The 27,418-nt window shown below is 47.9% G+C and overlaps 1 protein-coding gene across 1 annotated transcript in view; it reads right to left on the bottom strand.

Moving 5' to 3' along the window:
• Nucleotides 1-27,418, bottom strand: part of SLC4A5 (solute carrier family 4 member 5) — a 144,941-nt gene that overhangs the window by 24,286 nt on the left and 93,237 nt on the right. Inside the window, exons 7-18 of the mRNA XM_060169556.1 lie at nt 21,213-21,373; nt 20,176-20,331; nt 19,377-19,472; nt 16,918-16,973; nt 13,459-13,616; nt 12,938-13,025; nt 11,820-11,974; nt 11,269-11,454; nt 9,431-9,605; nt 7,452-7,585; nt 6,496-6,767; nt 2,142-2,200 (exon numbers count right to left, since the gene is read on the bottom strand). Coding sequence (XP_060025539.1) covers nt 2,142-2,200; nt 6,496-6,767; nt 7,452-7,585; nt 9,431-9,605; nt 11,269-11,454; nt 11,820-11,974; nt 12,938-13,025; nt 13,459-13,616; nt 16,918-16,973; nt 19,377-19,472; nt 20,176-20,331; nt 21,213-21,373 — 1,696 coding nt within the window. The remainder of the gene's footprint in view (nt 1-2,141; nt 2,201-6,495; nt 6,768-7,451; nt 7,586-9,430; nt 9,606-11,268; nt 11,455-11,819; nt 11,975-12,937; nt 13,026-13,458; nt 13,617-16,917; nt 16,974-19,376; nt 19,473-20,175; nt 20,332-21,212; nt 21,374-27,418) is intronic.

The following is a 27,418-nucleotide window of genomic DNA, read 5'->3' as shown; positions in this document are numbered from 1 at the left end:
GCCCCAGCCCTCCTGCCCCATGATAGTGCCCAGCAACAGAGTGATGGTCCTGGGAACAGGCTGTTTCAAGGAATGACAAGCAGGAGGTTCCCTGGGAAGGTTAGGAGCTGACGTGTGCTTCTTCATTGTGTTCTAGGATGTACTGCTTTGTGAGTGAGGAGGAAAAGTGCAGGACTGGCTCCCATCTCAGTCAATCAACCATGGGTCCTGTCCACAACTCCTTCCTGGAGTGTCTCACATTTATCCTCCCCTTTCCTTCTTCTATGCACACACTTTTTGTGTGCACAGAAGAAGGAAAGGGGCTCACACCCCACCCTTGTCAGACCTCTCTTGGGTTAATCACTTCAGTCACTTGACCTTTGGTGTCCCAGATGCCTAAAATCCAGGGCACACAAAACAATTATATATATATATATATATATATATATATATATTACACATTCCTATATATATTCTTATTTATGTTCCTAAGTATGTATAGGTACATATATTTATATATCTATATTCACACATGTATATTAATATATATGTTTCTAAGTGTAATAGAAGGAGAGTAATGTATAATAAAATTTAATTTATATTTTGAAAAATAAATGTGCAAATATTCAGGAACCTACATAATGAAGTAAACAGATGTTTGCAACTAGCCATAATGTATGTTTGTATTAAGAGAAGTGTGGTAGTTTGATATAATAACAGTCCCCAGTGGATCATGGCTCCCTGTGTCCACACTCCTCTGTGATGTGACATTAACCGTCCTCCCATCAAAAGGTGATTCCCCTTTGAATCTTAGCTGGCCCTGGGCCTGCTTAGATCAATAGACCAATAGAATGGGGATCAACAGACCAAGACAATGCGAATGCCCCCCGCAATGTAGCCGTGCCTCTACTGCCCCACTGGTCTGGCCCAACATCTCTGTCTTGACTTATTTCTCCTGATTTCCCTGTGTGATGCCCCACCCTCACTCTGTCTCAGCAGGACTGGTCCACCCATTGTCCTCAGGACAGATTTTGTGCTTTTCCTCTTGTGCCCTTCTGTCTATGCTGGTCCCTAGGCTTGGAATGTGCTATTCTCTATGGAACCAACTTTCCCAACCTTCAAGACCAGATCGCGTTCTACTTTCTCCATGAGGCTTTCTTCTCTAGTTTGCAGAGTGCGTCCTGCTTCCACTGCTGGAAGGATGCATTTGACCTATATTTGACGCACGGCACGCTCTACTTGTGCTGCCCGTTACTTTTTCAGGTTAATCTCCACATGCATATTACAAGCAGGTTGGAGGGCAAGGACCACATTTGTTTCTTAGATGTTTTTCGAACCATCACATCACCCGCACACAGCGCCTTACACATAGTAAGTATTCATACATAGGCACTGACTGATTCCATTTTTCCTCCCTCAAAATCAGATATTTGAGAAAATCTTAGGTTAAATTGCCACTGAGCAGTCAGCTGCCTGTGCAGGGGTAAGTTAAGAGGCAAGCTTAGGGACACTAAAAGTCCGAAATTCTCCTCCCAGTACCTACCAGGTGCTACCCTTCACCTGGTTTTCTACTTCCCACCGTTAGTGCCACTTAGGCTAGGTGTCTTCTCCTGACGGCCGCTGCTCATCATTATTGGGAAAGGCAGACCAGACCAGGGGCCCTCAGAGACACGTGAGTGCAAAGGACAGATCAGATTCAGAGAGGGGGGAGCAATAATAAGCTTTCTGGGGCTGCAGGGTAGCATTGTTGGTTAGGAACTGGGAGTCCTCGGTACAAAGGCAGGGAAGAAGGCAGAAAGATGGGCGGGAAAGTTTACAGACTTGCACAGCCCTACTTACCATTCCTCACCTCAACCCCACCCCACCCCACCCCCACCCGCCCCCCCCCCCGTCGTGTGCGTGTGTGTGTGTGTGTGTGTGTGTGTGTGTGTGTGTGAGGGAGGGAGGAGGGGGAGGCTTGGCACAAGGATTTAAAAAAATGAGACAAAATAGGATTTTGACAGTATATACTTAAAAATATTCATTTTCACAGCTCTGCGGGTGACCCTGGTGTGGGTATGCAGCAGGGTTAATCTCTGCAAATCTGGTCTAAGTTTCCCAAATCTTCTCAATCTCCCCACAAACAGAAGCCCTTGCATGTCTGACATGAAGAAAGGACTTACCAGAGAAGTGTTGGTGTTGGGTGGCGACGTGGCTGAAGCATTGAATGCGGTTGTGTTCGCTGTGGATGAGCACAGGACATGGGGAAGGGTCAGCACCTGCTGGGTGGGGATCCTGCACCCCACCCCAGGCCCCACTCTTTCCCATTTCCTTCCAGCTCCTTAGAGACAAGGACTGGCTTTCATTGTGAGGGCAGCTGCACCCTTCACTCTCCTCACTTTGCTCAGGGAGGGCAGGGGTGGTGGGAGGGAGCCTGGGCCACAGCTCCGACAGTCTGGCTGGGCCAGGTTAGGACAGCTCCTGTCCGACATGGAAGGGCTGGCTTTAAAACCTGCTGCCAAGACGAGATGCTAACACAAGTGGGTAAATAATGTGCCTTGTGAATCCCTGCCACCCGCCTGACAAATGTCTGTGCTCTTAGACTTAATTCACATTTTCAAAGAACTTAAGTCTTTGCCACGCACTGTGCCAAACCCTTACGTACGTCATCTTGCTAAGTTCCTAAATCCCCAAGAAATTTCCACATTTTAAAGATGAGGTAACTGAGGCCCAGAGAGACTAAGTAACCTGCCCATTGCCCAAGGTCACGCAACTCACTCTTGGGGGAGCCGTTACCCATCCCAGGCAGGCTGGCCCAGAGCCTACACACCTCCCAGCTCTATACGACGAGCTTCCTTCCCTGCCCTGCTCCCCTCCACATACACTTCCTTTCTCTCCTGCCCTGTCCCTATGTTTTTTGGTTTTTTTTTTTTTCAGGTCAGCTGGGCCTGTAAGAACTTGTTGGGTATCTTCCCTAATCTGCCCATTAAATGCTAGCTGAGGAAAATTAAACCTGGGCCCAGGACTTGAAGGAGAATCAGGACCTCAGAGGTGCTGCTCTCAGCTGTTCACTCTGCATCCCTTGTCCACAATCCCCTGCCCCAGCCTCAGTGTCCCTAAGTGGAGCAGAGGAGGGTTCCCTTCAGGGGCCATGTGACGAGTTGAGAGGAACTGTAATCCCCTGCTTGAGGGATGCAGCCATTTATTAAAAAGGCAGCTTTGGAGGTCACCCTCTCTCTTGCTCCTGCACTGCATGCATAGAGGAGAAGGGCCAGGTTCTCCTCGCCTTCATCCTCCAAGTGAAGACTGACTAAGCAGTTCCTCTGCAGCTGATTTAAGGAGGGAGGGAGGAGGCTCAGCCAGTTTGCTAGCAATAATCTAAATGCATCGCAAACCCCATTTAACTCCTGCTAGGAACCCAGAGGGAATAAGAGGTTATTCCTGAAGCTTCCTTCAACCTCTAACAAACTGTCATGGGGTGGATGTGATCACAGGGCCCTTCTATGTTGCCTACTTCTGGGGCAGTTGGGGCTGGGAGTGGCTAAGGAATTCAGTCTTGACCTAGGGCAGAATATTCTGAGAAGTTCTACAAACCCAGAGTTTTGTTACAACTATTCTAAAGAACGCTTCACTTAAGAGAAATCAGGGACATCTGCTGCCTTTCCTCACACTACTGACCAAAAGAACACGATGCACAGTTAACAATGGAGCAGGGAAGGCGAGCAGGAAGGCTGACTCAGGGGTCCCCTCACAAATGCTACAGGACCCCCAGCTAACACTCGAGCCTGGTGAGTGTAGACGCGCTTCCATTGCCCAAGGTTGTCAGATCAGACATTCTTTTGATGTCTTCTGCTTAGGCTTTGCCATTCTTTTATATCAAGAACTTTGTGAGGTTTATCTGAAAGCCACTTTGAGATGAAGAAGGAAGAATCATAACATGGAAAATCCTAGAAAGGGTCCAAGTATCAAATATTTTTAAATTCTAGTGTTTACAAAGTGGTACTCACTTGGGATTGAAAGCAGCCAAGTCAGTGTGTGCAGCATCAATAAATAGAATACAAATCAGTTACAATGGAAACAAGATTAGATTAAGAAGCGTTCCCGAAACAAGCTCTGACTGATAAAGAGTGACAAAGAGTGATAGTGTGCCACCGTCAAACTGGGTTTTGCAGTAGCACTAGGATTAGGGAACAGTTCGTAAAGGAGTGGCCCATGGACTGGGAAAGAAACCCTCCTAGTTAGCTCCCCCCTCTCCAGTGTCCTAAACATCTAGAATTTTCCCTTTCATATTCTCCTAATCAAAACTAACTTGTCCTGTTTCCAGTTCCTTTACTCTCCACGAAGAAACTGAAAACCTAATCTCACTATGGCTAGTTACTAATAATGACTCAGTTTAATAGAGCAGTAGTTCTCAAACTTAAGCATATGTGAGAATCACCCAGAAGGCTTGTTAATATACAGCTGTCTCTACCCCAGAGTTTCTGATTCAGCAGGTCTTGGGGGGGGGGTGCCTGAGAATTTGCATTTCTAACAAGTTCCCAGATAGTTCTGATGCTGCTTCCAGGGACCAACTTTGAGAATCATGGCGATAGCATGACCCAAAGGAATGAGGTGACATTAGGCACCTGGGCAAGGCCAGAGGGGACACTATTTGGAGGTAGGTGGATCCTATTATAGTTCTCAAATCCTACCTGATGTGCCCTGTTCCTAGGGAACCCCTATGTTTGGTTTCTCCTGTGGACAGATGATTCCCAGAATGGCCGAAGTTCCACATATGACCCTAGAATTTGGACCATTTCTGAAAGAAATTAAGGATGTGTACTTCCAAAAGCCATGTTTGTGGGAACGTTTGTGTTCAGTGCAATGGGTCTGTAGTCCAGAGGGTGTGAGCAGAAAACAAAAGTGCCCTGATGGGGCTTAGTCCACAGAGGTGGGATTTGCTCTACAGTGTGATGACAAGAGCCTGCAGGGAGGATCTCCTCACTCCCCTGGGCAAGCAACATGCCCTGGCTCAGGACAACAGACAGCTTCACCTACTGCTGGGTTTTAATGAAATAACTGAAAATGAATTATAGAAAAAAGAAGAAGAGAAAAAAATTGTCTCGATATCTTTACAAATTCAGAGCAGTGACAGAGGGTGAGAGGATACAACCAAAACTATGTTCCCTGATGTCAGAACAACTTTATCCTTACAAGGCCTAGTCTAAAGTAGAGTGCACAATAATTGTGCAACAAATATTTTTGGTTGACTTATCAATATTTTTTATCAGTTGTATGCATTAAGGTGCTGAACAACACGGTAACTACTTATGTGAAATGCCAACTGAATCTGAGTATAGATATGAAAACCTCACAAGCGTTCCATGAGACTGGAAGGGCCAGCATTGATATCCTCTAGGGAAACTGACATTTGGTGTGACCTTGGGTGTCTCTGGACCTCAGTTTTCTCTGTGAGTCCAGCCTGGTGGTGCTAAGAGGTATGTGGATGGCTCTCTAGCCTCTGCTCTATAGCATCCTGGGCACTCTGAGCACGTCCCACTGAAAGCTCTTAGGGGCATGATTCTGACTGCAAAAGAGGCCAGTGGTTCAGCTATGGAAAGTCCTAACTTTACAGATGACACTTTTTTGGTCAGAAAGGGACTTCACAGGAATGGGTTGACCATTTGGTTGATTCAGCCTCCCACCCAGCATAGGGATCCTTTTTACGATACCTCTGGCAGATGGATATCCAGGTAGTGTCCAAGAAGCTTGCTACCACCCGAGGGGGCCAATACCTATCAGGGTGGTGGCTTCCACCACTGTTAAGATATACCTTGAATTCAGCCAGCGCTTGGCTCCTGGAGATTTTGTTCTTCAGCCCTCATTCTGCATCTTATAGTTACACAGGGTGAATCTGGCCCCTCTGTGTCATGACAGACTTTCTCTCATACCTTTCTAAAAGCCTGGATAACCCCAGGTTCTCGAACCATTCTTTAATGACATAGTTGCCAGGTCCTCCTCCACCCTGACTAGTCCTCCACCCTGGACATGTCCCCATCTGTAGGGATGTTCATCCCTCTGGTGTGAACACACTGGCAGTGATGTGTCAGGGAGAACTCATGGTGTCATGTGCTCATGGAGCTGGGAGGGACTTCAGGCTCCATCAGGTCTACCTCTGGCCTAGAGCAGGCCTCTGGCCCGAGTAGCATTTCTGACTGGTGTGGCCTCCACATTACTCCACACTGAGGCCAAGCATGCCTACTTCCCTTCCTGGGGTATCGCTATCACTGCTTCCTCCTGACTATGACCCTGGGCTCTGGTATTGTGATCCTCATTAGAGTTCCTGTCCCCTTGACTTCCTTCCAAAAACTGGTTTAAGACCCTGTATTTGCTCCTTTGGGACAGAAAGTCCTTGGATGAACAGCCCCTCCCAAGCAGGCTCTTGCTCCTGCCTTTGAGTAGACAACGGGGTGGAGGGGAGAGGCAGAGGGGGAGTGGGTGTTAGAGGGGAGTGGGGAGTGGGTGGGGGCCTAGGGCACCTCTGGGTTTACCGGTCACCTGTGTCAGGGGCGACGCACTCGCATTTGTAGATGGTGATAGAGTCAGGCTTGAAGTTCATGTTGATGGGGTAGTACTTGAAGGCACCAATCATCTTCTTAATGGCATCATAGATGAAGATGAAACTGATGAGGGTGGAGAAGCCCTCCTCAGTGAAGCGGGTGATATACTTGATGATAAAGCTGGCATCTGTGGCCACCAGGATAAGGCACTGGACAGCTGAGTGTAGGCCAATCCAGAGGCGGAACTCCATGTAGTCCAGGCCATTGCCTCTGGAAAGCAGAGGGAATCGAAGGGCCTCCAGCCCAAGGCTCTTGGCTGTGCTCGGCTCCCCAGACCCACCCTGGGTGCCTCATCTGCCCCTCCTGTGGCACAGATGCCCTCCTAGGAAGTACAAGAGGATTGGGGATGGGGACAGTTCCCGGGTGGGGTTGTCTGGTCTTTGAGAATTCTGGGAAAGGCTCCCATGGGATGGCAGAAAGGTGCTCGCACACTTCGGTTCTTACACATTTGGTAACAAACACCAGAGTGAATGAAAAACAGGGAAATTTCAGAATGACACAGCTGGAGCAGACCTTAGAAATGTTGTAGGTGAGGCAACTGAGCCCAGAGCTGCATGAGTCAGGGTATAGCCTTCTGACCTCCAGCTTGAAACTTTTTATACACTCACTGCATTGACTTTCAAGTCATAATTGCTCATGAGCAGAGCAGTGTGAATTCTCTCCTGTTGTCTTGCCTGGATTTCTCCCCATGGGCTGTGCTAATATGCACTAAGGTGGCTTAAAGGCAGATATCGGAGGGAGTCAGGAGGGACCACCTGGCAGTGCCTCCTACAGGTAAAGACAGCTTTGGTACCTTCTCACCTCACCTCCCCCTTGGGGCTCTTCCCCTACTCCAACCTTGGCATACTGTCCCAAGTGTGAGAGCAGGCACTGGGGGCCACCAAGGGCACCTACTTGCTGAAGTCGAAGAGGAGCTTCTCGAAGATGAGGATGGGCCCTGTGCTGCTGAGGATGATGAGAGGCTGTCCCGAGAAGAGGCAGAACAAGGAGCCAGCCATGGCAGTGCCCAGGAAACTCTCCATCACTCCCTGGGGGCAGGAGGAGTGTTAGGCTCAGTAGAGGTGTGAGAAAGGGGCCTCTCTGACAGGTTAGACCCCAGTTATCTCAGCAAGGGCCACAATACTCGTCCTTTATCCTAGGTCCTCTCCTCCTCAAATTCTGCTCCCCATCTCTGACTCCACAACCTCACATAATTGCCAAGCATCGCTCTCTAATTCTAGGTCCCATGTGACTTCCCTTTGTCACCCTAGGGCCTAGAAAACAGGGCTGCCAATGGCCGTGCTTGTTCCTGTGCCCATTCTACTCCCAGAGGACAGTCCATTCATCCACCCAATCATTTATTAATTCAGAGATCTAGCAGGTGCTTTTAGAGGTCAGACCATTCATTCATTCATTCATTCAAAAATCTATTAAGGGCCTACTATGTATCAGGCATTGTGCTAGACATGGAGGACCCAGGAATAAACAAGATAATGCATCTTCATTCTAGTGGGGGATACACACAAGAAACTAGGCGATTTCCATACAGCAGAGTTTCTTAACCTCAGCACTACTGACATTTCAGGCTAGATAATCCTTTGTTGTAGGGGGCTATCCTGTGCATAGTAGGTTGTTTATTAGCATCTCAGTAGCACCTCACCTCCCAGTTATAAAAACCCAAACTGTCTCTAGATGCGACCCAATGTCTCCAAGGGGTCAAAATCGTCTCTTGTTAAGAACCACTGCCAAGAAATATGATAAGCTGGGATAAGGTAGGAGCATACAGTAAGAGTGAAGGGTTGGTCAGGAAAGCCTCCCAAGAGGTAGATACACGGAAGCTGAGAACCAAAAAATGAGCAGAGAATTGACCAGGAGAATAGGGTAAGTGGATGAGAAAGAGTGTGCCGGGAAGGGCAACAGTATGCACAAAGGCTGGAGCTGAAAGGGAGCACGTCTTTGAAGAACTGAAAGATGATCAGGATTGATGGAAAACAGAATGCAGATGAGTGAGGAGGACAGGAATCTGAGAAAGGGAATACTGGGAGATGAGGCTTGAGAGGCAACTAGGACCATGTCATGAGGGCTACTGGGGGAAGCTGGGATTTATGAGTCAAGGATGATGTGTGAATATCTGGGTCAACCATGGTGTCGCTCATTGGCTGGGGGGAGCAGCAGGTCTGGAGGAAAGGTAATGGATGCAATGTCGTCCCTGTGAGTTGGGGGATCCCAAAGGGCAGCTATATGGACATGCCCAGGAGGCAGCCGGATACTGAACCTGCCTCTCAGGAGAGTGGTGTGGGCTGGAGATAGGCACTCATCTTAATTTATCTGGGAAAGTGGGTCTTCACCTTGGTGCTCCGAGCTTTCCAGTGATACTATCCCAAAGGCCCCCAATGGAGAAGACCCTTGTCTGGGTCTCAGGCTAGTGTCTCTGCTGAACTGTTTTCCCCAGGTATACCTGTGTTGTTGTCATGGTAGACATTTCTAAAAATGTCTTAACTTCAAGCTAAGAATTTAAGGTTAGTTTTTTTAAAAAGTATGGGAAGAAGGTCACAATTAGCAACTCAATTAATTGTGCTCATTAAATTCGTTAAAGCATCAGTAGGAAAAGTATCAACTAACAAAGCAGATGATTTCCCCTTAAACATTTGTTCTATTTACATAATCTTTAAATTTGGTCTTTAGTAATATGATTTAGCTTTAGACCTTTTAATTATGCCAGCTTGTTATTATTTTTCTCAAGGGTAAAGGATTACAAAAAGTGATGGTCTGAACCTGGATGGTAGGTCAAACCCAAACCTTGGTTTTGGGATTATGGGAATAAGCTCCTTACCACTACCTGGTGGCAGCAGATTTTTCTGAGGTTTGCATGCATGTCCCCAGCTCACACACACCTGATAGTTGTCAGTGGCATCCCCCAGAAGCCCACCAAAGGTGATTGCGTTGGTAATGCAGCCGAGGTAGATGAATAGGATGGCAGAGATGGACTGAATGTGGAAGCCATCGTAGAAGTCACTTGGGAACCAGGGCAGCTTCCTCTTGACATCCAGACGCAGGCCACCGAAGAACCTGCTCAAGACAGGCCCAGATACTGCTTTCTCACCACAGACACCAGTGCAGGGGCAGGGCTCTTTACAGGAGCCTGCAGAGTCTGCAGTGAGGAGGGGAACTTGACTAGGGGTGGATGAGGAAAGGGATCTTTCCACCAGAACATTTAAGACCAGGGAAGAATTCTGTCATTAGACTGAGTTTTTGGTTGGCACCATCTCCCCTGGGAAGGGTGGTCACAGACAGCCTGGGTGGGGGAGGGAAGGCCTTATGGGAATATGTATTGGGGTAAACCTAACATTTCACAGGGAATGGAACTCCTGGGGACCATAGACGGCTATCCTCCTCACGTCCCTGATCATCCGCAGGGTGCCTGTGCTTGGTAAACATAGGTGTGTCCAGCTCTAGGAGATGGAGAGATCCTAGTTTATAACAGGTTCATCAAGGGCAGATTCCGAACCTTATAACTGGTTTCCTTGCTTTGTGGAACAAACAAGTGGGGAATTTTAGGTTTAGGGAGAATGTTTACTGGGGACGCTAGTCTCCATAGCTCCTAACACAGTGCTTAGCACAGAGCAGGTTTTCTCAACCTTGGTACTGTTGACACTTTGGACTGGATAATTCTTTGTTTGGGGGAGGGCGGTCTTGTGCACGGGAGGATGTTGAGCAGTGTCCCTGGTCTCTATCTGCCAGATACCAGTAGCATCTCCCCTCCAGCTGGGACAAACAAAAATGTCTCTGAACATTGCCAAGTGTCCCCTGGGTGAGGATGGGAGTGGGGAGTAGGTAAAGTTGGGAACCACTGGCGGGCAGAGAGCCAAGGGCATAAAAAACATGACTCGTTCTCAAAGTTATGATTTACACATAGCTTTGCAGGGCTGTGTCCTTTCCTAAATTCAGATCTACCCAAGTTATTCTAAGAACTGGCAAAGAAATGAAAGCCAGGAAAATTTTCTATTGTTTTCTTTTAAAACAAGTTTCTTGACTAGGTAACAAAAGGTTAAAAAAATTCAAAAGGTATTCTTATGGATTGAATTATGTCCCCCAAAAAGATATATCAAAATTCTCACCTGTAACTGTGACCTTATTTTGTACATGTAATCAAGTTAAGATGAATTCATTAGGGTGGGCCCTAATCCAATAGGACTGGTGTCCTCATAAGAAGAGGAAAATGCTATACGAAGACAGAAACCCAGGAAGAACACCATCTGAGGACACAGACAGAGATGGGAATGGGGCAGCTGCAAGCCCAGGCACACCAAGGACTGCTGGCGACCACCAGAAGCTACAGAGAGGCAAGGAAGGGTTCCACCCAGAATCTCAGAGGGAGGATGGCCCTGCTGACATGACACCTTGATTGGGAAATTCTAGACTCTAGAACTGTGAGAGAATACATTTCTATTGTTTAAACCACCCAGCCTGTGATACTTTGTTTCCGCAGCCCTAGGAAACTAATACAGGTAACAAAGGTGTCCTGAGAAAAGTTTGGGTTCCTCCACTAGCTTCCCCTTTCCTGCCAGATCCAGGAGGGGCTTTGAGGGCTGGGGAGGAAGAGCGTGCGTTGGCCAGATCCCAAGGCCAGGAGTGGGTGCTGCTGACAGAGGTGGAGAAGGTTCCTAAACGGTGGGTGAGGAGAAGAGAAATCTAAGACAACTGGTGTCGCTGTCAGGCCTGGAGCGGGCACCTTCCTGTCCAGATGAGCTCTTCCCCGATCTCGTGCACGGTTGGCATCTCTCCATCATCCCCACTGCTCCCTCCGCCGGCCCCACTGCCGCCGCCGCCTGCAGCTCCGCCGCCTCCAGCCCCTCCGCCACTTCCCGTCACAGAGCCGTTCATCTGACCTAGCTCAGTCAGGGAGAACACGGATTTCCTGGAAGGAGAAGGGCGACAGGGGACAGTGGGGCTCCCAATCCTAGGAAGAGATCAGCACCTCCAGGACTGTCCTCACAACTCCTTTACCTTTCTAACTAACATCATCAAATAGCTTAAAATACAGAGAAATGCAGAGAATGATCTAGCAACACCCACACACAGATCACCCAGGTTTTACAGATGGTCACATTCAGCATATTTGCTTCTGATTTTTTTTTCCAGAGAAATAAAGTGAGACTGAAAAAAAAAAGTATAAACCCATGTACGCTGACATCTTTCTTTCAAATCCAAAAAAAGAAACGGACAGACTGAAAGCTCCCTCTGACCCGGCTCCCCGCTTGCCACCCCTCCATTCATACACACCTCTTGTCAGCAGAAGTCACCTTCTTGGGTGGCTCAATTCGGATATTTGGGTCCCACTCTCCAGGGGGGAGCACGATGACCTCGTCTAGAAACTCATCAATCCCTGCGATCAGATCCTCCCGATTCCTGGCCTTGTAGGCCACGTCGCTGAAGAGCTGGCAGGGAAAGAGGCAGAGGAAGAGAAAGGGCCGCTCTCTTGCTGCAGTCATCATCTCATCCACCTCCCGGGGGCACAACCACATACACTTTCAAAGAAAGTCACTTTGAGCCATTACTCCAGCTGCCAATTTTTTCTCAGTTTCTGAGATGAGAACAACGGGGCAGTTGAAACATAGCACAGTGGGGACAGTGGGACATGCAGCAAGGCGGCTCTTCCTGGACCTGAAGGCCAGGTCTCTGTATTCCAGTTGTCCGACCTGGGTTGAGTTACTTACTTAACCTTTCTGCTCTCAGTTTCCCACAGAGCGAGCTCCTCAGAAAACCCGCGCAGAGCCCAGTAGGAGAAGCTCGGGTATTTCAAATCTGTTTTAACATCCCAGCCCTTCATCTTTGGAGGGTCAGGCTGCATCGTTCCACACTGTCTCCAGAGGGTTCTTTCTGACTTTACAGATCTGATTGGGTTGCGCTCGTGTTTAAACTCCTCTAGGCTCCCTGTCACATAGTGTCAACTCTCAGCTCTGCCTACAGGCTCCGTATAGTATATGGCTCCTCTCTCTGGTGTTACCTCCTGCTCTTGAAGCTCTTACGCTGAGCCTATATCAAACCACTTCCATCCAGCCCCTCCCTCTCCGAACCGTGGCCCTTTGCCTGGAATGCCTGCCTCCTAGGCTGGGGCTCATCCTTAGCTTTAAAGCCCCCTCGTGTGTGAAGGGCCCGTTGACTGCCTGGGCGGTTAGCACATGGTTCCCTCTAGGATTGTAGGTCTATCTCTCCCACTTGATTGGTGCTCCTAAAGGGCAGTGACTATTCCCTCATTCTTGTAATCCTCACACCCTGCACAGGGTCTGGCATACAGTAGGCGCTCAAACGTGACTTGTTGGATAAGTGAATGAATGAAGGCACAGTGTTTGACGCGGCAGCCATGACGTTCAGGAGTACATGCTTCTCGTGGCACTTACGTCGTCTACCATGAGGGTTGCAATGGCACGGCCAATTTCATTGTAGGATTTTGCTCTCCCAGAAGGTCCCAGCAGTATGAACAGAAATCTGCAAAGAAGATGGAGGAGGAGGGGGAAAGTGAGAAGGAAAAGTAAAAGCAGGTGGAGAGAAGGATGTTCTGGCCCTAAATAGTATCCATTCTTAATTTTTTAACTGGGCAGAAACGTGTCCCTTCCCTCCTCTGAATCCCGTATTTGCTTTGGAGAGACATTCCTCTTCACTCCCACCTGAGCATCTTTGCCACGCCCTGGCATCCCAGAGCTCACCCAGCAGTGCTTCTCCCAGCTGCTGGCTACTTCTTGTTTATGATTATTTTAAATAAATTTTCTCAAATTCTTCCTGAGTCAGATTGCCATCGCCATACAGTTCCCTACTTTTCCTTCTTCGATTTAGGGGTGTCTCCAACTGCACTACTAGCTGACTGCATGGACAGCTGGCCACCCAAGGGTGGGTATGGTGGGCAGATTTCAATGGCTCTCACCTGGTGGGGACAGGCACCTCGGTCACTCCTCCCAGCATGGCTGACTGGATGAGACGCACGAAGGCAATGAATGGCTGGTCCAGGAAGTCCACCTCGCCCACGAGCACATTGGAGGCTTCTGAATCCTTGGGGATCTTCTTCATGAATTTGTTTTTCCGCTGGTCAGTGAGGGGGACACGAGATACCCATGGATACTCACGTGCAGTGGTTTCGGCTCTCACTCAGCCCGTTCAGACTACTGTGGAGCCCTAACCTTACAAAATTCTCCCAGCGTTTCTCAAGAGACTGAAGGAAATAAGCCGACACTCTCCCACAATCTGCAGATGAGGAGACTCAAAGTTGGTTAACCCCAGGGACCAATGAAGCCTTTCGTAGATGGGAAGGAACAGGCAACGACTTGACCCAAGATGTTCCTTGATGGGCGAAAACCTTGTTCTACTGAAGTGTGAGTTGAGGGGTCAGAATAGAAAGTCAGGGCTTGCTGGACATCAGGTCTCTTCCCCCAGCAGCAGCTCAAGCAGATGGGAGTCTCGGCTCTTACACTCCAGCTACCCAGCCCTCCCTCTCTGCCTTTACCCTGGATGGCCGTGGGAGGAATGAGACCATCCTGATGGCCAGAGTGGACACACTTTGTTTTATCTTTACCACCAGCTTCCTGGCTGACAGGAACCCCTGGACCTGGGGGTCCAAGCCTGTGAGAGGCTTCTGTGCCCCCAAGTCACCCCTAGAGGACCTCCCAGGAAACTCATAGCTTCTGAGCCTTTCCAACTGAGACTATCGAAGTACCCTCTATCCAGTCCCTCTGGCTGGTGTCTAGTCAGGGCAGGAAGGTCAAATAGGAAGAGTTAGTGGGGTCCAATGTGAGAGGTGCTGGAGACAAGCCCTCTGCCCCAAATCAGCCCCACTCTCTGCGGTCATGACTTTCATCCTATGGATAAGATGCCAACTCCTCCGGAGCCCTCTCTTATGATGAAAGTGCCCAGGGGTGGTCACATATGCACTCTTCTTAGTCTTTAACATCTTAGGGTACATTAGTTTTTCAGATCACTTTCCCTCTGGGCAGCAAGGGGATAGGCAAGAGACAGAGATAGTTTCATAGAGAGAGGTGGGGAAGGAGTGTTTGGGGAGGACCGGGCTGGTGGGAGTCCACAGTGGCCAACAAAGGAAGAAAGGGCCCAGGAGGTGGAGGCAAGTGGTACAGAGAGATTCTGCGGACGCCACAATTTTGCCACCTATTCCCCCTCGATGGGAGTCTCTCTTGTGGGCACAGAAATGTTTGTTTCTCATAAGCTCAGTGAAGATAGTTTCCTTCTGTCCCTGGAGAGGGGTCAGTTATGGGCGTGGGCATGGCCAACAGGTCTTGCCCCTTTGGGCCCACAGCCATTTCCTGATTTGACTCATGGGGGACGAGATACATACTGGGCGGGGGACCTACCAGCACTAGAAAAGGCTTGTGAGCAAGGGCTGCACCCTTATAATCTTTTAAATCCCTTAAGAAACATAAAACTCTCCACAACCACCTGGGCAACAGCCCCAAGGACCCTAACGCAGTGAGAATAAGCCACAGCATGCGTTAATGGGAAGGCCAGAATCCCCACAACTCAGAAAGTCCCTTTGTCCCAGGAGCAGTTAGCGGGTTCATAAGCAGGTTCTTCAGGGTGGAGTTCTGGGTGTGCCAGGGCAGCCACTGTCTCCCTGCCAACTCCATGTCCCTGGGCATCAGGCAGGGAGCAGTTCGGTGGCAGGAGTGCCCTGGAGAACAAGGTTTTGAAAACGGCAATGCTCTGGAGTGGCCCATGCAACACGCTCAAAACCATGAGCAGAGAGCAGTTAAAACAGGGCCTTGGTCCTCCCTTGTAGTCTGTCACCCCAGTAAGGAGGCCAGAGTTGTGGCATCCCAGAAACGGGCCATGCTGGTGTTCTGGCCACCCTGGCTTGGTGATGGTCTGGCCACGGGCTTGTCTAACCAGGGTCCTGCTGACCCCACTGCCTGAACCCAGGGGACCCTGGTCCAGCTCTGCTGAGTCACTGCACACAGCGACGCTGTTTGAATCCACACTCTGCTCACCGGGAGCTCACTGGAACTCAGGGCCAATGTGGAGTGGTGAAGAAAGTTGCACCTAAAGAACGGCCAGTGCTGCTGCAGATACTGAGAAGCAGCATCACACAACCAGTTAGGAGAGTCGGACGCTGGTGCCCGGTGTTGGGTTCCAACCCCTAAATCAAAGGCAGCATTGCCGGGGGAAAGTAGCAGATCGTATTCTTCTTACCACATAGGTAATGAAAAATAGGTTGTGAAAACCTTTTACTAGGCAGCGCTTCCTTATAACGGCTCCACTGTCTGTGCGCATGACTACAGTAAAGTGGGGTTCTTCTCTAAATAAGATTCCAGAACACTCGTTCCTAAGTCACTCCCAAATTAAGGGCTCTAGAGTCACACTGCCTGGATCAAATGATGGGTGTGCCACCTTTCAGCTGCATGAACTTAGGCCCGTTATTTAACTGCTTTTACGTTCTCATCTGTAGAGTGGAGATGATATAGTACCTTCATGATGCACAGAAAACGCACCGCACAATGTAGTGCAGGAAATGTGTGGACCTCAAATGTTGGTTGATGCCGTTATTATTGTTATTTTATTATTTTGGCCACCAAAGGGCCCCGGAGACACTGACATGAGGGAATACTCTTGTTTTGCCTTCCACCAAACTTGGGACTGCCTTGGAGGCCTGGAGGTCACCCAAGCTCCTGAGGAGTAGGTGCCAAAGTTCAGGTTTCCCTCATCACCTTCCTTCCCACTCCTGGGGGCACAGGCAAGGAGACCTTGGCACCTTCCGCCCCTGAGATGTGAATGTTTGGAATTGAGGGAAGCCTCCTCTGGGCTTCCCTCGGGGGCACAGTCATGGAGGTCCTGGGCTGTGGACTTAGAACTTGGACTCAACTTGTTTGCGGGATTCTGATCTCATCAAGGAGGTTTCAGACAAGCTGGTGGGAGACAAGAACTGACTTTATCTGGCACTAGCCAAGGAGAAGATACACTGTTGGGCAGTCCAATTGATTCACTATCATTATTGTCCCCACAGGGAGGCCCCACTGCTTTTCCCTACCAGCCCAAGCCCCCACTTCATCCTTAAAAGTGTTTGCGTGTCATGGAGGAGGTGAAATTCTGTGTGGCGGTCTTCCCTCTCCAATAAACCCCAAGGTCAGGGAGAGCTGGCATCTCATCTGATCACACTTCTCTGTCCCCTACTCCTTCCAGGGCCTGGCACAGAGCCAGCACCCAAGTGTTGGACTGGGCTGGGTCACCAAGGCAACCCAGAGCCCCACCCACATCCTTCCCGGGGACTCCCACTTTTTCACGGGAGTAGAGTTTTTTGCCTGTAGGGGCTCCCTACCCCTGAAACCAAAGACTTCTTCCTGCCCTGGCCCTCCACTGCAGCCAGGTGCAGGGGCTTTACTACCTGGTCTGTATTTGGGGTGAGAGAAATATCATTCATGCTTCTGCTCTGGGCGTGACCTAGGAGAAAAGGAAAAGAAGGTCCATCAGGGGAAGACAGGTTCTCGCAGGCCCTTTCCTCTTGGTCTCTACACAGGCTTTTCCCATCTTCACAACCAAAGCGAACCCCCCTCCCCTAATCCTGCAGCCCCTTTCAGCAAGCATTCTCTCTCTTTTCTTCTTTTCAATGGCAGCTTTCTTAAAAGAATTGCTGGGCCCCAGGTTCTACTGCGTCCTTCTCACTCCTCAGTGTGCTATGCCCTGGTCCCAGCCCTCCGCCCTGACTGCTTGGGCAGAGACTAAGATGCTGCTCTGCGCCAGGCCCTGAGGTGGGGAGGGACAGACACACTATTGGGTAACGAGCCAGGTGTCACTAAGCTTGGGCCTTGTTGGAGAGAAAAGAGCAGTTTCACCTCTGTCCTCCATGACCCATGCAAGTCTTTAAAGACGGCTGGGGATTTGGGCCAGCAGAGGGAAGGAAGGTGGGGCTCCCCATGGCGAGAACAGTGGTGGTGAGCTATTCGAACAGCTCCTTCCTCCATTAAGGCAGAAGTTCAGCTCTCATTTCCCACCAGCAGCCACATCCAGTGAGCCCTCTCAGGCTTTCTGTGGTCTGTGGTGTCCCCGCACTTCCAGACTCTGCTTTCCCTCGGCTCCCCTCTCTTATTTCCATCCAGGATTCTCTCTTGCTGGGCTCTCCTCAGGGCCTTGCTTTGCACTCAAACCCTCCAGAGGCCTCACCCCCGTCCTCCTCGGTCAGTCCCATCCCCTCCTGTTTCATCCCCATCCACATTTGTGCTGGGGATGCCCAGGTTGGGTCTCCAGTCCAGATCTGTCCTGAGCTCCAGATTCCTCTGAGCAGCCTGACCTGGCAACTCAAACTCAACACACCTGAAACGAAACTCGTTGTCTTCCATCAAATGTCTCCCCGCATAGACCCCACACCGCCAGTGCTTCCTCCCCCTTGTCCACCGGCAATCAGAGCAGACCAGGAGCCAGCCTTGACGCCTCCCTCTTCCTTATTTCCCACTTCCCACCAGTCGCTGAAGCCCAGCGGGGTCCTTCTCTCTGTTCTTGCTCTCACTGCCCGAACACGGTCCCCGTCTCTTGCTCCCAATAGTTCAGCCCCTCCTAGTTTATTTCTCAAATAAAAATCTGACCATGATACGTTCCTGCATAAAACTTCTCAGGAGTCCCCATTACCCTCAGAATACAGGCTGGGGCCTTTTGCAGGATTCATAGGCCCTTTTTGATTGGACCCTCTTTCCCTTAGAGCCTGGTGAACTGAATCACCCTGTTTCCCCAAATATGCGGCACCCTTCACAGCACCTTCCCTTCACCTGCTGTTTGTTTCCTTTGTTCTAAAGAACACCCTCTTCCTCCCCCATGCTACTGGAAATCTTCTATTTATTCTCCAAGACTCAGGCAAGTGTCTCCTCCTCTGAGCCTTCCCAGGTGCCACCCTGGGGTGGGGAGGTGTGCACACAAAGCTGTAATCACTTATTCACGTCTTTTATCCAGGTCCCCCCCACAGCAGCATTGGTACTTCATATATAGTAAATAACAGAGAAGAAGGCTCGTCCCAAAGCCGTTCACTGTCTCTGACTGCCAGCATCCCTCTGTGGAATAACCAAGACCAGGGAGACTAAGAGCAGGGGGTCACTAAGAACAGAGAGAAAAGACCGTGACAAACCCCTGCCGGGGCAAAGGTCACATCACTGTCACTGTCCTGAAGCATTCCTCTGGCCTGGTCAGGGGCACAGCCCTGGGATGTGCTTGTTCGTATCTTGTCATTCTAGTAAAAGTATTTAAAGGAAAATACTCCTTCACACTGCTTCTTCTTTTCACTTCCCAAGTTCCCTCTTTTCTTTGCCTCACAGCTCACCTGTCTCTTCAGCCCTGATGAATTGCCTGACAAAAGCCGGTCTGTGACCATGCCCCTCACAGGCTCCACTCACCCAGTCACAGCCCTCAGGGGCTGCAGCTCCACCAGCATTTCACTGTCTGGGGCCCAAGACGGTCATCCAGGGATGGGAACATTCTCTGTCCTGGGGCAAAGGACCTAGCCTGCTTTTAATTGTTTCTAGGAAGACTTCTCACCAAAAACAGGGCTAATGAGCAGTTTGGTGAGAATAAAGCCATAGACTAAGTTAAAAATGCCTAGCACACAGGATTGGGTATTGATTATGATAGGACTTGTTTAGAGCTGCAGTTTTTGGAGTAATTATTTAGAAATTATGGTAGTAAGTTAGACTCGGAGGGCAGCCCAGGTTTAGGGTGAAAGTTAGATTTCTTCTGATGCCTGAGAGTTCTAGACAGACCCTGGGCTTTACCTCCTCTGCTATGAAAGTATGAAAATTGACTCCAGAGTGGCCACAGCCAGGACGAAGCTGCCACACAGTGGCAGAGAAAGAAGATACTCACACAGGCGGCCGTAATTTGCGCTTTGCCGCATCCTCAGGTCCTCAGTGGAGTGGTGTAGGCTGGGGCCCGCCGCGGGGCTCCGGCCTGGGCTGCGATCTGGGAGGAGGGACAGAAGAGATTTGACTTCGGCCGACTTGCTGGAGTGGCGCAGCTTCTTCCGTTAGCACGATTCACGTTTACAATCATGTCACCTAAATAAAGCTGGGCTGCCAGACATGTCTCTTCCCCTTCTAGGAAGAAAGGATGTTCTGGTTTGGGTTCTTGTTTTTCAGGATTTTTCTAAGCAAGTGAATAGCCTGAACATGATTAGAGAAAATATTTGTACCTTTGAAAGTGAAAGAGATATACAATTGATTAAATAGACACCAGGTGGTGTAGCTGACCCCTGATCCCACAACCTCCTGGCCGTGTGATCTTAGGTAAGTAACTTAACCTCTCCATGCCTCAGCCTCCTCATCTGTAAACGGGATGATGAGAACAGTACCTAGTCATGGGGTTACTGCGAGGATGAAGTGAGTTAATACACGTGGAGCGCTCAGACAGTGCCTGGAACACAGGTAAGTGCCGAGTACGTACCCACTGTAGGCTAAACATTTTCCATTTAAAATAATTCATCTAAGGAGATTCCTCAAGTCTCTTTAGGTAGCAGCGTTATCAACTTTGTACTGATTATTGCATTTATCTGACAGGTCCAGCAAGGCTAGTGTCTGGGCATCTCAACTCTGGGCTATCAAGGGTGGAGGGTTGCAGGTTTGAGATGCGTGCATAGAACAAGCCACCAGCGTATGGCCCGACTCACTGGTGGTGGAGGAGACTGACTTTCCAATGTCAACCAAGGAGCGGTGGATGGGCTTCTTGGTTTGGTGACGGTGTTTCCTCAGTAGGACGTAGCTGACCCTCTCTCGGAGCTCTGGCCGAAGGAGGCCGTCCTCGATTTGCTTTTCAATGACATCATCTAAGTGGGAAACAAACATGCCTTGTCCACGTGGCACCGAATGACCAGGGGTGTGGGGGTCTTCAGTTTCATCTGTTATTAGTGGGATTAAAAGTGACCTAAAGGAGGCAGGGGATGTAGAAATAGTCCCACCTTTGCCACAGAACTGAAAATTTGAACCAGTCATGAACACTCAGCCTCCTTATATGTAAAAGGGTGTGTGCATGTCTGTGGGAGTTTGTGTATGTGGATGCATGTGTGTGTGCATGGGGGTGCATCGTGTGCCCATGTGGGTGCACATGTGCATGCATGTGTGGGTATAGGATTTTCTGCTCTTTCTATCAATAACATTGTGGAAAATAAATGAAATTGGACACATGAAAGTACCCTAAGAAGCACAAGGTACAATGCTAAGTGGTTTTAGTCCTAACATGAATTCTTTTTAGAAAAGTATTTTGGGCAATGTAGTTCTGGCAAAATTGAATGTGCTAAAACAAAATTCACAAGAAGTTTTAGGGATGATAAGACAAGCCGTTCCCTCCCTTTGCCACTCTATCAAACGAGAGCTAATTTCCTAAAGATGAATGGTGATCTATTTACCCTGACAGGAAACAGGTTGCCATGGCAATAGGTGTCTCCAACCATGCTAAGAAGACCTTCTCCCTTTTGTTACATTGCTGGATGGCATTTCAGACGCTGACCTTTCCCTCTCTACGTGTATCTGAAACTTGGAGCAACTGTGACACTGCCTTGGGGGCCTCAGACCCAAAGCCTGGTCTCTGCAGAATTAGGCAGGCATCAGAGGTGGGTGTGCCATGCAGACCAAGGGTGGGCATGAGATGGGGCAGGTGAAGGGGGACGCTGCCCTGCTTGGTGGGGGCCACAGCGGTCCTTTGCCTCACCTATGATCTGTGGTAAGGAGCCGCTGTCCAAATCCAGCAGCACCGTCCCCGTCTGCAGGCAGGTCCGGAGCTCAAAGAGGCTGTGCAGGGACAGTGTGGACACATGGGGCTTGCTCCAGCGCTCGCCTCCTTCCTCTACCTTTTCTTCAAACTTTATCCACCTGGAAAAGTAAGGATGGGGCTCAGCATGGCCTTTGCCCTCAGGAGGAGCCCAGAGCTGGGCCTCTTCAGGAGAGGGGCGTTGGCTTGTGAGTCATGCTATGCACATTGTTGGGGCATTGGTCCTAGACTCACAGGCAGAGGATCTCCTGGGGACATCCCCACTCGGTCCGCCACTCCTCCTGGTGCAGCAATGCTCAGGACAAAGTGGCATCAGAGAATGACTATAAATGGGCATGAAGGATACTTTTAGGGTGGTGGAAATGTTCTAAAATTGGATTTGGTGATGGTCACACAACTCTGTACATTTACTAAAAATCATTTAATTAATACACTTAAAACAAGGGAACTTTATGGTATCCATTAATAACAGAGCTGTTAAAAAAATCGTTCACTGCACCCTAGTTACCCGTCTACTGGTCACACATGTGTTCAGTGTCTGCCTTATGGGGTGTTTGCTGGGAGCAGGAAAGTATTTCCCCACAGTTCTAGGGTAGGGCCTGAGGTTTCCACGAGTCCCACTCGTATTTTGGCTCTGAAAGTTCAAGTTAAAATCTAAACGTCATTTGAGGAAGGAAAGAAATTAAACCAAGGGTATGTAGGAGTTTGTCCTTTCTAGAAGCCTTGGAATCATAGGCTGGGGTGGAGGGGACCAAGTGGGAAGACCTTGGGCAGGCTGGCAGAGGTAGCCCTGGCCTGTACCTCCCCCGCACGGGGCAGCACCACACAGCCTGGAGAGCCACTGGGAAGCAAAATCTGGCTGGAGACCTGCTGGCTCAGCTTTATTAGATGTCGACCTCAAGTTAGTGAGTAGCGTCAAGCTATGCCAATCAAAATCCCAGGGGAGTATTTTTGGACTGTGATTATCTAATTCTAAAGTTCCTCTGAAAAAGTAAATGTCTGAGAGTGGTTCGGGAAAGTCTAAAAAGGAAGAATGGGGAGGGGACATGCTTTTAGCAGATATAAAAACTTACTGAAAACCTTGAGTAATTAAAGCATTGTAATTCCAGTCCAGATATAGACAAAGGGATCAATAAAACAACAGTCTGGAAACAGACCTGAGCCCCCATGGGAATCTGGGTTTTGATGGAGGAGGCTTTAAAAGATGACCAACCTAAATATAAAAAAGTCCCTACTTCTTACCAAGCACTACTAAATTCTATGTGGATTAAAGGCTAGACATAAAAATAAATCTATAATGGAATATTGTTGAGCCTTAAAATAAAGGAAATTTTGACGCATGCTACAGCATGAGTAAAACTTGAAGACATTATGCTAAGTGAAATAAGTCAGTCACAAAAGGACAAATACTGTAAGATTCTACTTCTATGAGGGACCTAGAGTAGTCAAATTCATAGAGACAGAAAGTAAAATGGTGGTTACCAGGGGCTGAGGGGAGAAAGGCAGGGAAATTACTGTTTAAGTGGTACAGAGTTTCAGTTTTGTGAGATGAAGGAGTTCAGGAGATGTATGGTAGTGATGGTTACACAACAATGTGAATGTACTTAATGCTATTGAACTGTACACTTAAAGATGGTTAAAATGGTAAAGTTTATGTGTTATATATTTTACCACAATTAAAATAAATAAATAACCATGTTAAAATCTATAAGCAAAAATATAAATATACTAGAAGAGAATATAGGAGAATGTTGTGGTTGTGGAGAAAGACTTCCTCAGCAAGATGTAAAACCATAAAGGGAAAATAAATGGGCACATTTTGTTACATAAAAATAAACTAAAACCTCTGTATAACACAATAAGACATAAATGAGATTCACATAAATGCAACATACTCAGAAAATATTTGCAACAAACAGGGCATCAAAGGATTTTTTCTTTTTTTTTGGCTGCACCAGATGGCATGTGGGATCTTAGTTCCCCGACCAGGGATCAAACCTGCACCCCCTGCTTTGGAAGCGTGGAGTCTTAACCACTGGACCACCAGGGAAGTCCACAAAGCTTCTTCACATCAATAAGAAAAACTCAAATTACCCAACTGAAAAGTGAACAATTCTGAAAAGAAATAATGGCCAATAAATGTATGAAAAGATGTTCAACTTTACTAGTAATCAAGAACATTTAAATTGTTGCAAATGAAACAACATCCTTCACTTCTCATATTGGCAAAAATTTAAAAGATTGACAACTTCCTGTGTTGGTGGAAACATGGGGGGTGGGCACTCAAACTGTATGTATGAATATAGTGTGTGTGTGTGTGTGTGTGTGTGTGTGTATAGTGTGGCCACGTAGCCTTCTTGGGGTGGGGAACTGGGGAGTCTCTTTTGTCTTTTGACTGAGCAGTTCTATTTCTAGGAAATCATCACAGGAGTATCATTGCACATCTACACATAGCAATATGTATACCAGGAGATGCTTACTGCAGCTTTGTCCAGTAGGGTGAATAACTGGAAACCACCAGTTTTCAGTAAAGACATGGTTACATCAATTCCATACATCCATGCTGAAGAATAACACTCAGAGATAAAAAGCACAAGGGTGAACTATGCATACTGACAGGATGGACAATACCATCCCATTCTATAAAAAAAAGAAAAACACACAGTGTGTTTGTGTGTTTACACATGTGTCTGAACATGCCCAGCAGCAGTTTTGAAAGGATGCCTGTCAGGTGGTTAAATGGTTACTTCTGAAGTGAAGTGTGGGGTTTTTGGTGGGGGGAGGATTTAAGAGACTTTCAATCTATTGGGGTTAATTAGTGTAGTAAGAGCGCAACCTGTGGAGCAAGACAACCAAGCTTTATTTTTTATTTATCTTTGGCTGTGTTGGGTCTTCATTGCTGCGTGTGGGCTTTCTCTAGTGGCAGTGAGCAGGGGCTACTCTTCATTGCAGTGCGCAGGCTTCTCATTGCAGTGGCTTCTCTCATTGCGGAGCACGGGCTCTAGGCACGTGGGCTTCCATAGCTGTGGCACGTGGGCTCAGTAGTTGTGGCTTGCGGGCTCTAGAGTGCAGGCTCAGTGGTTGTGGCGCACGGGCTTAGTTGCTCCACGGCATGTGGGATCTTCCCGGACCAGGGCTCGAACCCGTGTCCCGTGCATTGGCAGGCGGATTCCTAACCACTGCGCCACAAGGGAAATCCCGACAACCAGGTTTTGAATTCCAGCTTCACGTTTACTAGCTACGGACTTTGGGCAAGTTACTCAATCTCTCACCACCTTTGTTTTCGTTAGGAATACTAACAGTTTATAGCAATTAGAGGAGTGACTGGCACGTAATGCACGCTCTGTTAGTGTTAGCTATTAATGTGAAAATAAATAATGCTGCTTTTTTAAGTTTAGAAACAATAAGGAAATAAGAAAGTAAAGACATTCAAAGCTCTCCCAACCAGAAGACACCATGGTTGATATTCTGATGACCTTCATATTAGATCTCTGTGTGCATGAACTCACACGTGCATGCATGCACACACACACTTTTACATTAATGACACCATAAGGGCGTGGTATCTACTGGATATCCTTTCATGTCTATAAATGTCTATAAATATTCATATCATTTTAAAGGCTCTTTAGCATTCCATTGTAGGAGTAGACCATAATTTATGTGAATAAACCTCATTTGGTCGACATTTAGATTATTTCTAATTATTCTTTATTATAAACAAGGCTGGTTTGAATTTCCTTGACCCCTGTTCAATAATTTCCTTACGATAAACTCTCAGGAGTGGAACTGCTGTGTCTGCACATTTTCACATGTATGACATACATTGTCAAACTGTTCTCCAGAAAGCTGTGCCGATTCATACTTCCACCAATGTACAGGAGACCTCACATTTCTTTGAAGTCTCTCAAACTCTAGTATTGTCATTCCTTTTCACTTTTGTGTATTTGGTAATTGAAAAATTATATCATATTTGCATTCTTTTGACTGCATGTGAGGTTGAACATCTTTTCCTTTGTCAGATTTCTTCTTTACACAATTGTGTGAGCATTTTGCAGTATCGGTGTTTAATATCCTGATTCAATACATTTATTTGAGACCAGTTAACTTGGAGCCTGGTGGGGCCTTGGGGCTTGGATGGACACAGGATGGGGAGGTTCTTTTTCTAAATATATACGTTTGTTTTGTTTTGTTTTTTTGCGGTACGCGGACCTCTCGCTGTTGTGGCCTCTTCCGTTGCGGAGCACAGGCTCCGGATGCGCAGGCTCAGCGGCCATGGCTCACGGGCCCAGCCGCTCCGCGGCATGTGGGATCTTCCCGGACCGGGGCACGAACCCATGTCCCCTGCATCGGCAGGCGGACTCTCAACCACAGCACCACCAGGGAAGCCCTATACATGTTTATTGACTAGCATTATTATGGACCTATTATTACAGGTAAATGATTCTTTTTTAAAAAAATATTTATGTATGTATGTATGTATTTGGCTGTACCAGGTCTTAGTTGCAGCACACGGGATCTTTAGTTGAGGCATGAGGGATCTTTAGTTGTGGCATGCGGGATCTTTTTTAGTTGCAGCATGCAGGCTCTTAGTTGTGGCATGTGGGATCTAGTTCCCTGACCAGGGATCGAACCCAGACCCCATGTATTGGGAGCACAGACTCTTAACCACTGGACCACGAGGGAAGTCCTTAAATGATTCTTTTTTAATTGAAGTATAGTTGATTTACAAAGTTGTGTTAGTTTCTGATGTGCAGCAAAGGAATTCAGTTATATATATATATATAAACTTTTTCATATTCTTTTCCATTATGGTTTCTTAAGGGATATTGAATATAGTTCCCTGTGCTACACAGTAGGCCCCTGTTGTTTATCCATTCTATATATGAGTTCGCATCTGCTAGTCCCAAGCTCTGAAGGATGGGGAGGTTTGATTAGAGGAGGCCTGGGAGGTGAAGACATGGCGCTGGAGCAGAGACCACTCAGACACTTGCCTCAGAGACTCACCAAGGTGTAGTGGATATTTTTAATGGGGAAATATGTTTGGGAGAACATTATTTAAATTATGGTAGATCCAAGTCTGTATAATATCAATACAAAGTTTTTCTAAAACTTGTATTAACATAATGGTTTGCAAGGAAGAAATCAAAGGACAGGGCCAAATGTTTTGTTCAGGAGATGCTCACTCTTCTCCCTGAGAGTCCTTCTCCTATTTATTCACTCAAATTGCCCCCTTTTACCTCAAAAATACACGAGATAAACCACACCGTCTCCTGGCCACTGAGGACACTTTTGCTACTCTACAGCCTTACCCCATCCACCCAAAGGTATGATGTGTCCCAGTAAGTGGGGCCACTTGGGTTGATTGCCTTCTACACTGTCTCATAAACATCCTGGGTGGACATTCGGGCAGTTCTCTCCCACGCATCCATCCTTCAGCTTCCTGCCTATACAAATGCAGCTCCATCTGGAAAGGTGAGTTGAAACCCTTCGAAACACCCTTTTAGTAACACTGGATAGCAAGAACAATTGGTCCTCTTCATTTCCCAGGACTTCAACTATTTGTACTGTGTTACAGGCACCCATAAAACATTAGCTCTATACACAGACAAGGTCTCAACCAACCTGAGCACAGTTTGCAGAAAAGCAAAGTCACCAGTGTCCAGGTTCAGGGCAATGCCAAAACTAGACTCCTGCTACCACCATCTCTTGAGAACTTGATTTTTAAAAAGTCCATGATACTCAACAACTTCACTAGGGATACCTCTTCAGTTGTCCTTGCAACCATTTTGGGAATCCAGATATTGAAACAGTAAACCCAAGGCCTGAACTTAATTTTGTATATTTTATGGCTACAGCTAGAAATTAAGCTCACTTTTCACCTTGAGTAGAACATAGAAATGTGGAGGACCCAAAGTCTGCAGCTGTGGTTTTCAACTTTGACTGTCTGTTAGAGTTGCCTGAGGAAATTTTTTTAAATACTGATGCCTGGATGGTCATGTCACCAGGAGGGTGGCCTGCCCATGGAAGCTCCCAGGTTATTTTTGCCCTGAGCGTTGATGAGACTCTGCCCTGTAGTCATATACAACCATGTGGCTCAGGAATAGTTGGACTTGTCTGGAGTTCCAACGCAGGCAAACGCTCTG

Source organism: Lagenorhynchus albirostris, chromosome 13, assembly GCF_949774975.1.
Source record: "Lagenorhynchus albirostris chromosome 13, mLagAlb1.1, whole genome shotgun sequence".
Lineage (NCBI taxonomy): Eukaryota > Metazoa > Chordata > Mammalia > Artiodactyla > Delphinidae > Lagenorhynchus > Lagenorhynchus albirostris.
Note: the sequence above shows the minus strand (reverse complement) of the source record. Positions and strands in the feature narration are given on the sequence as shown.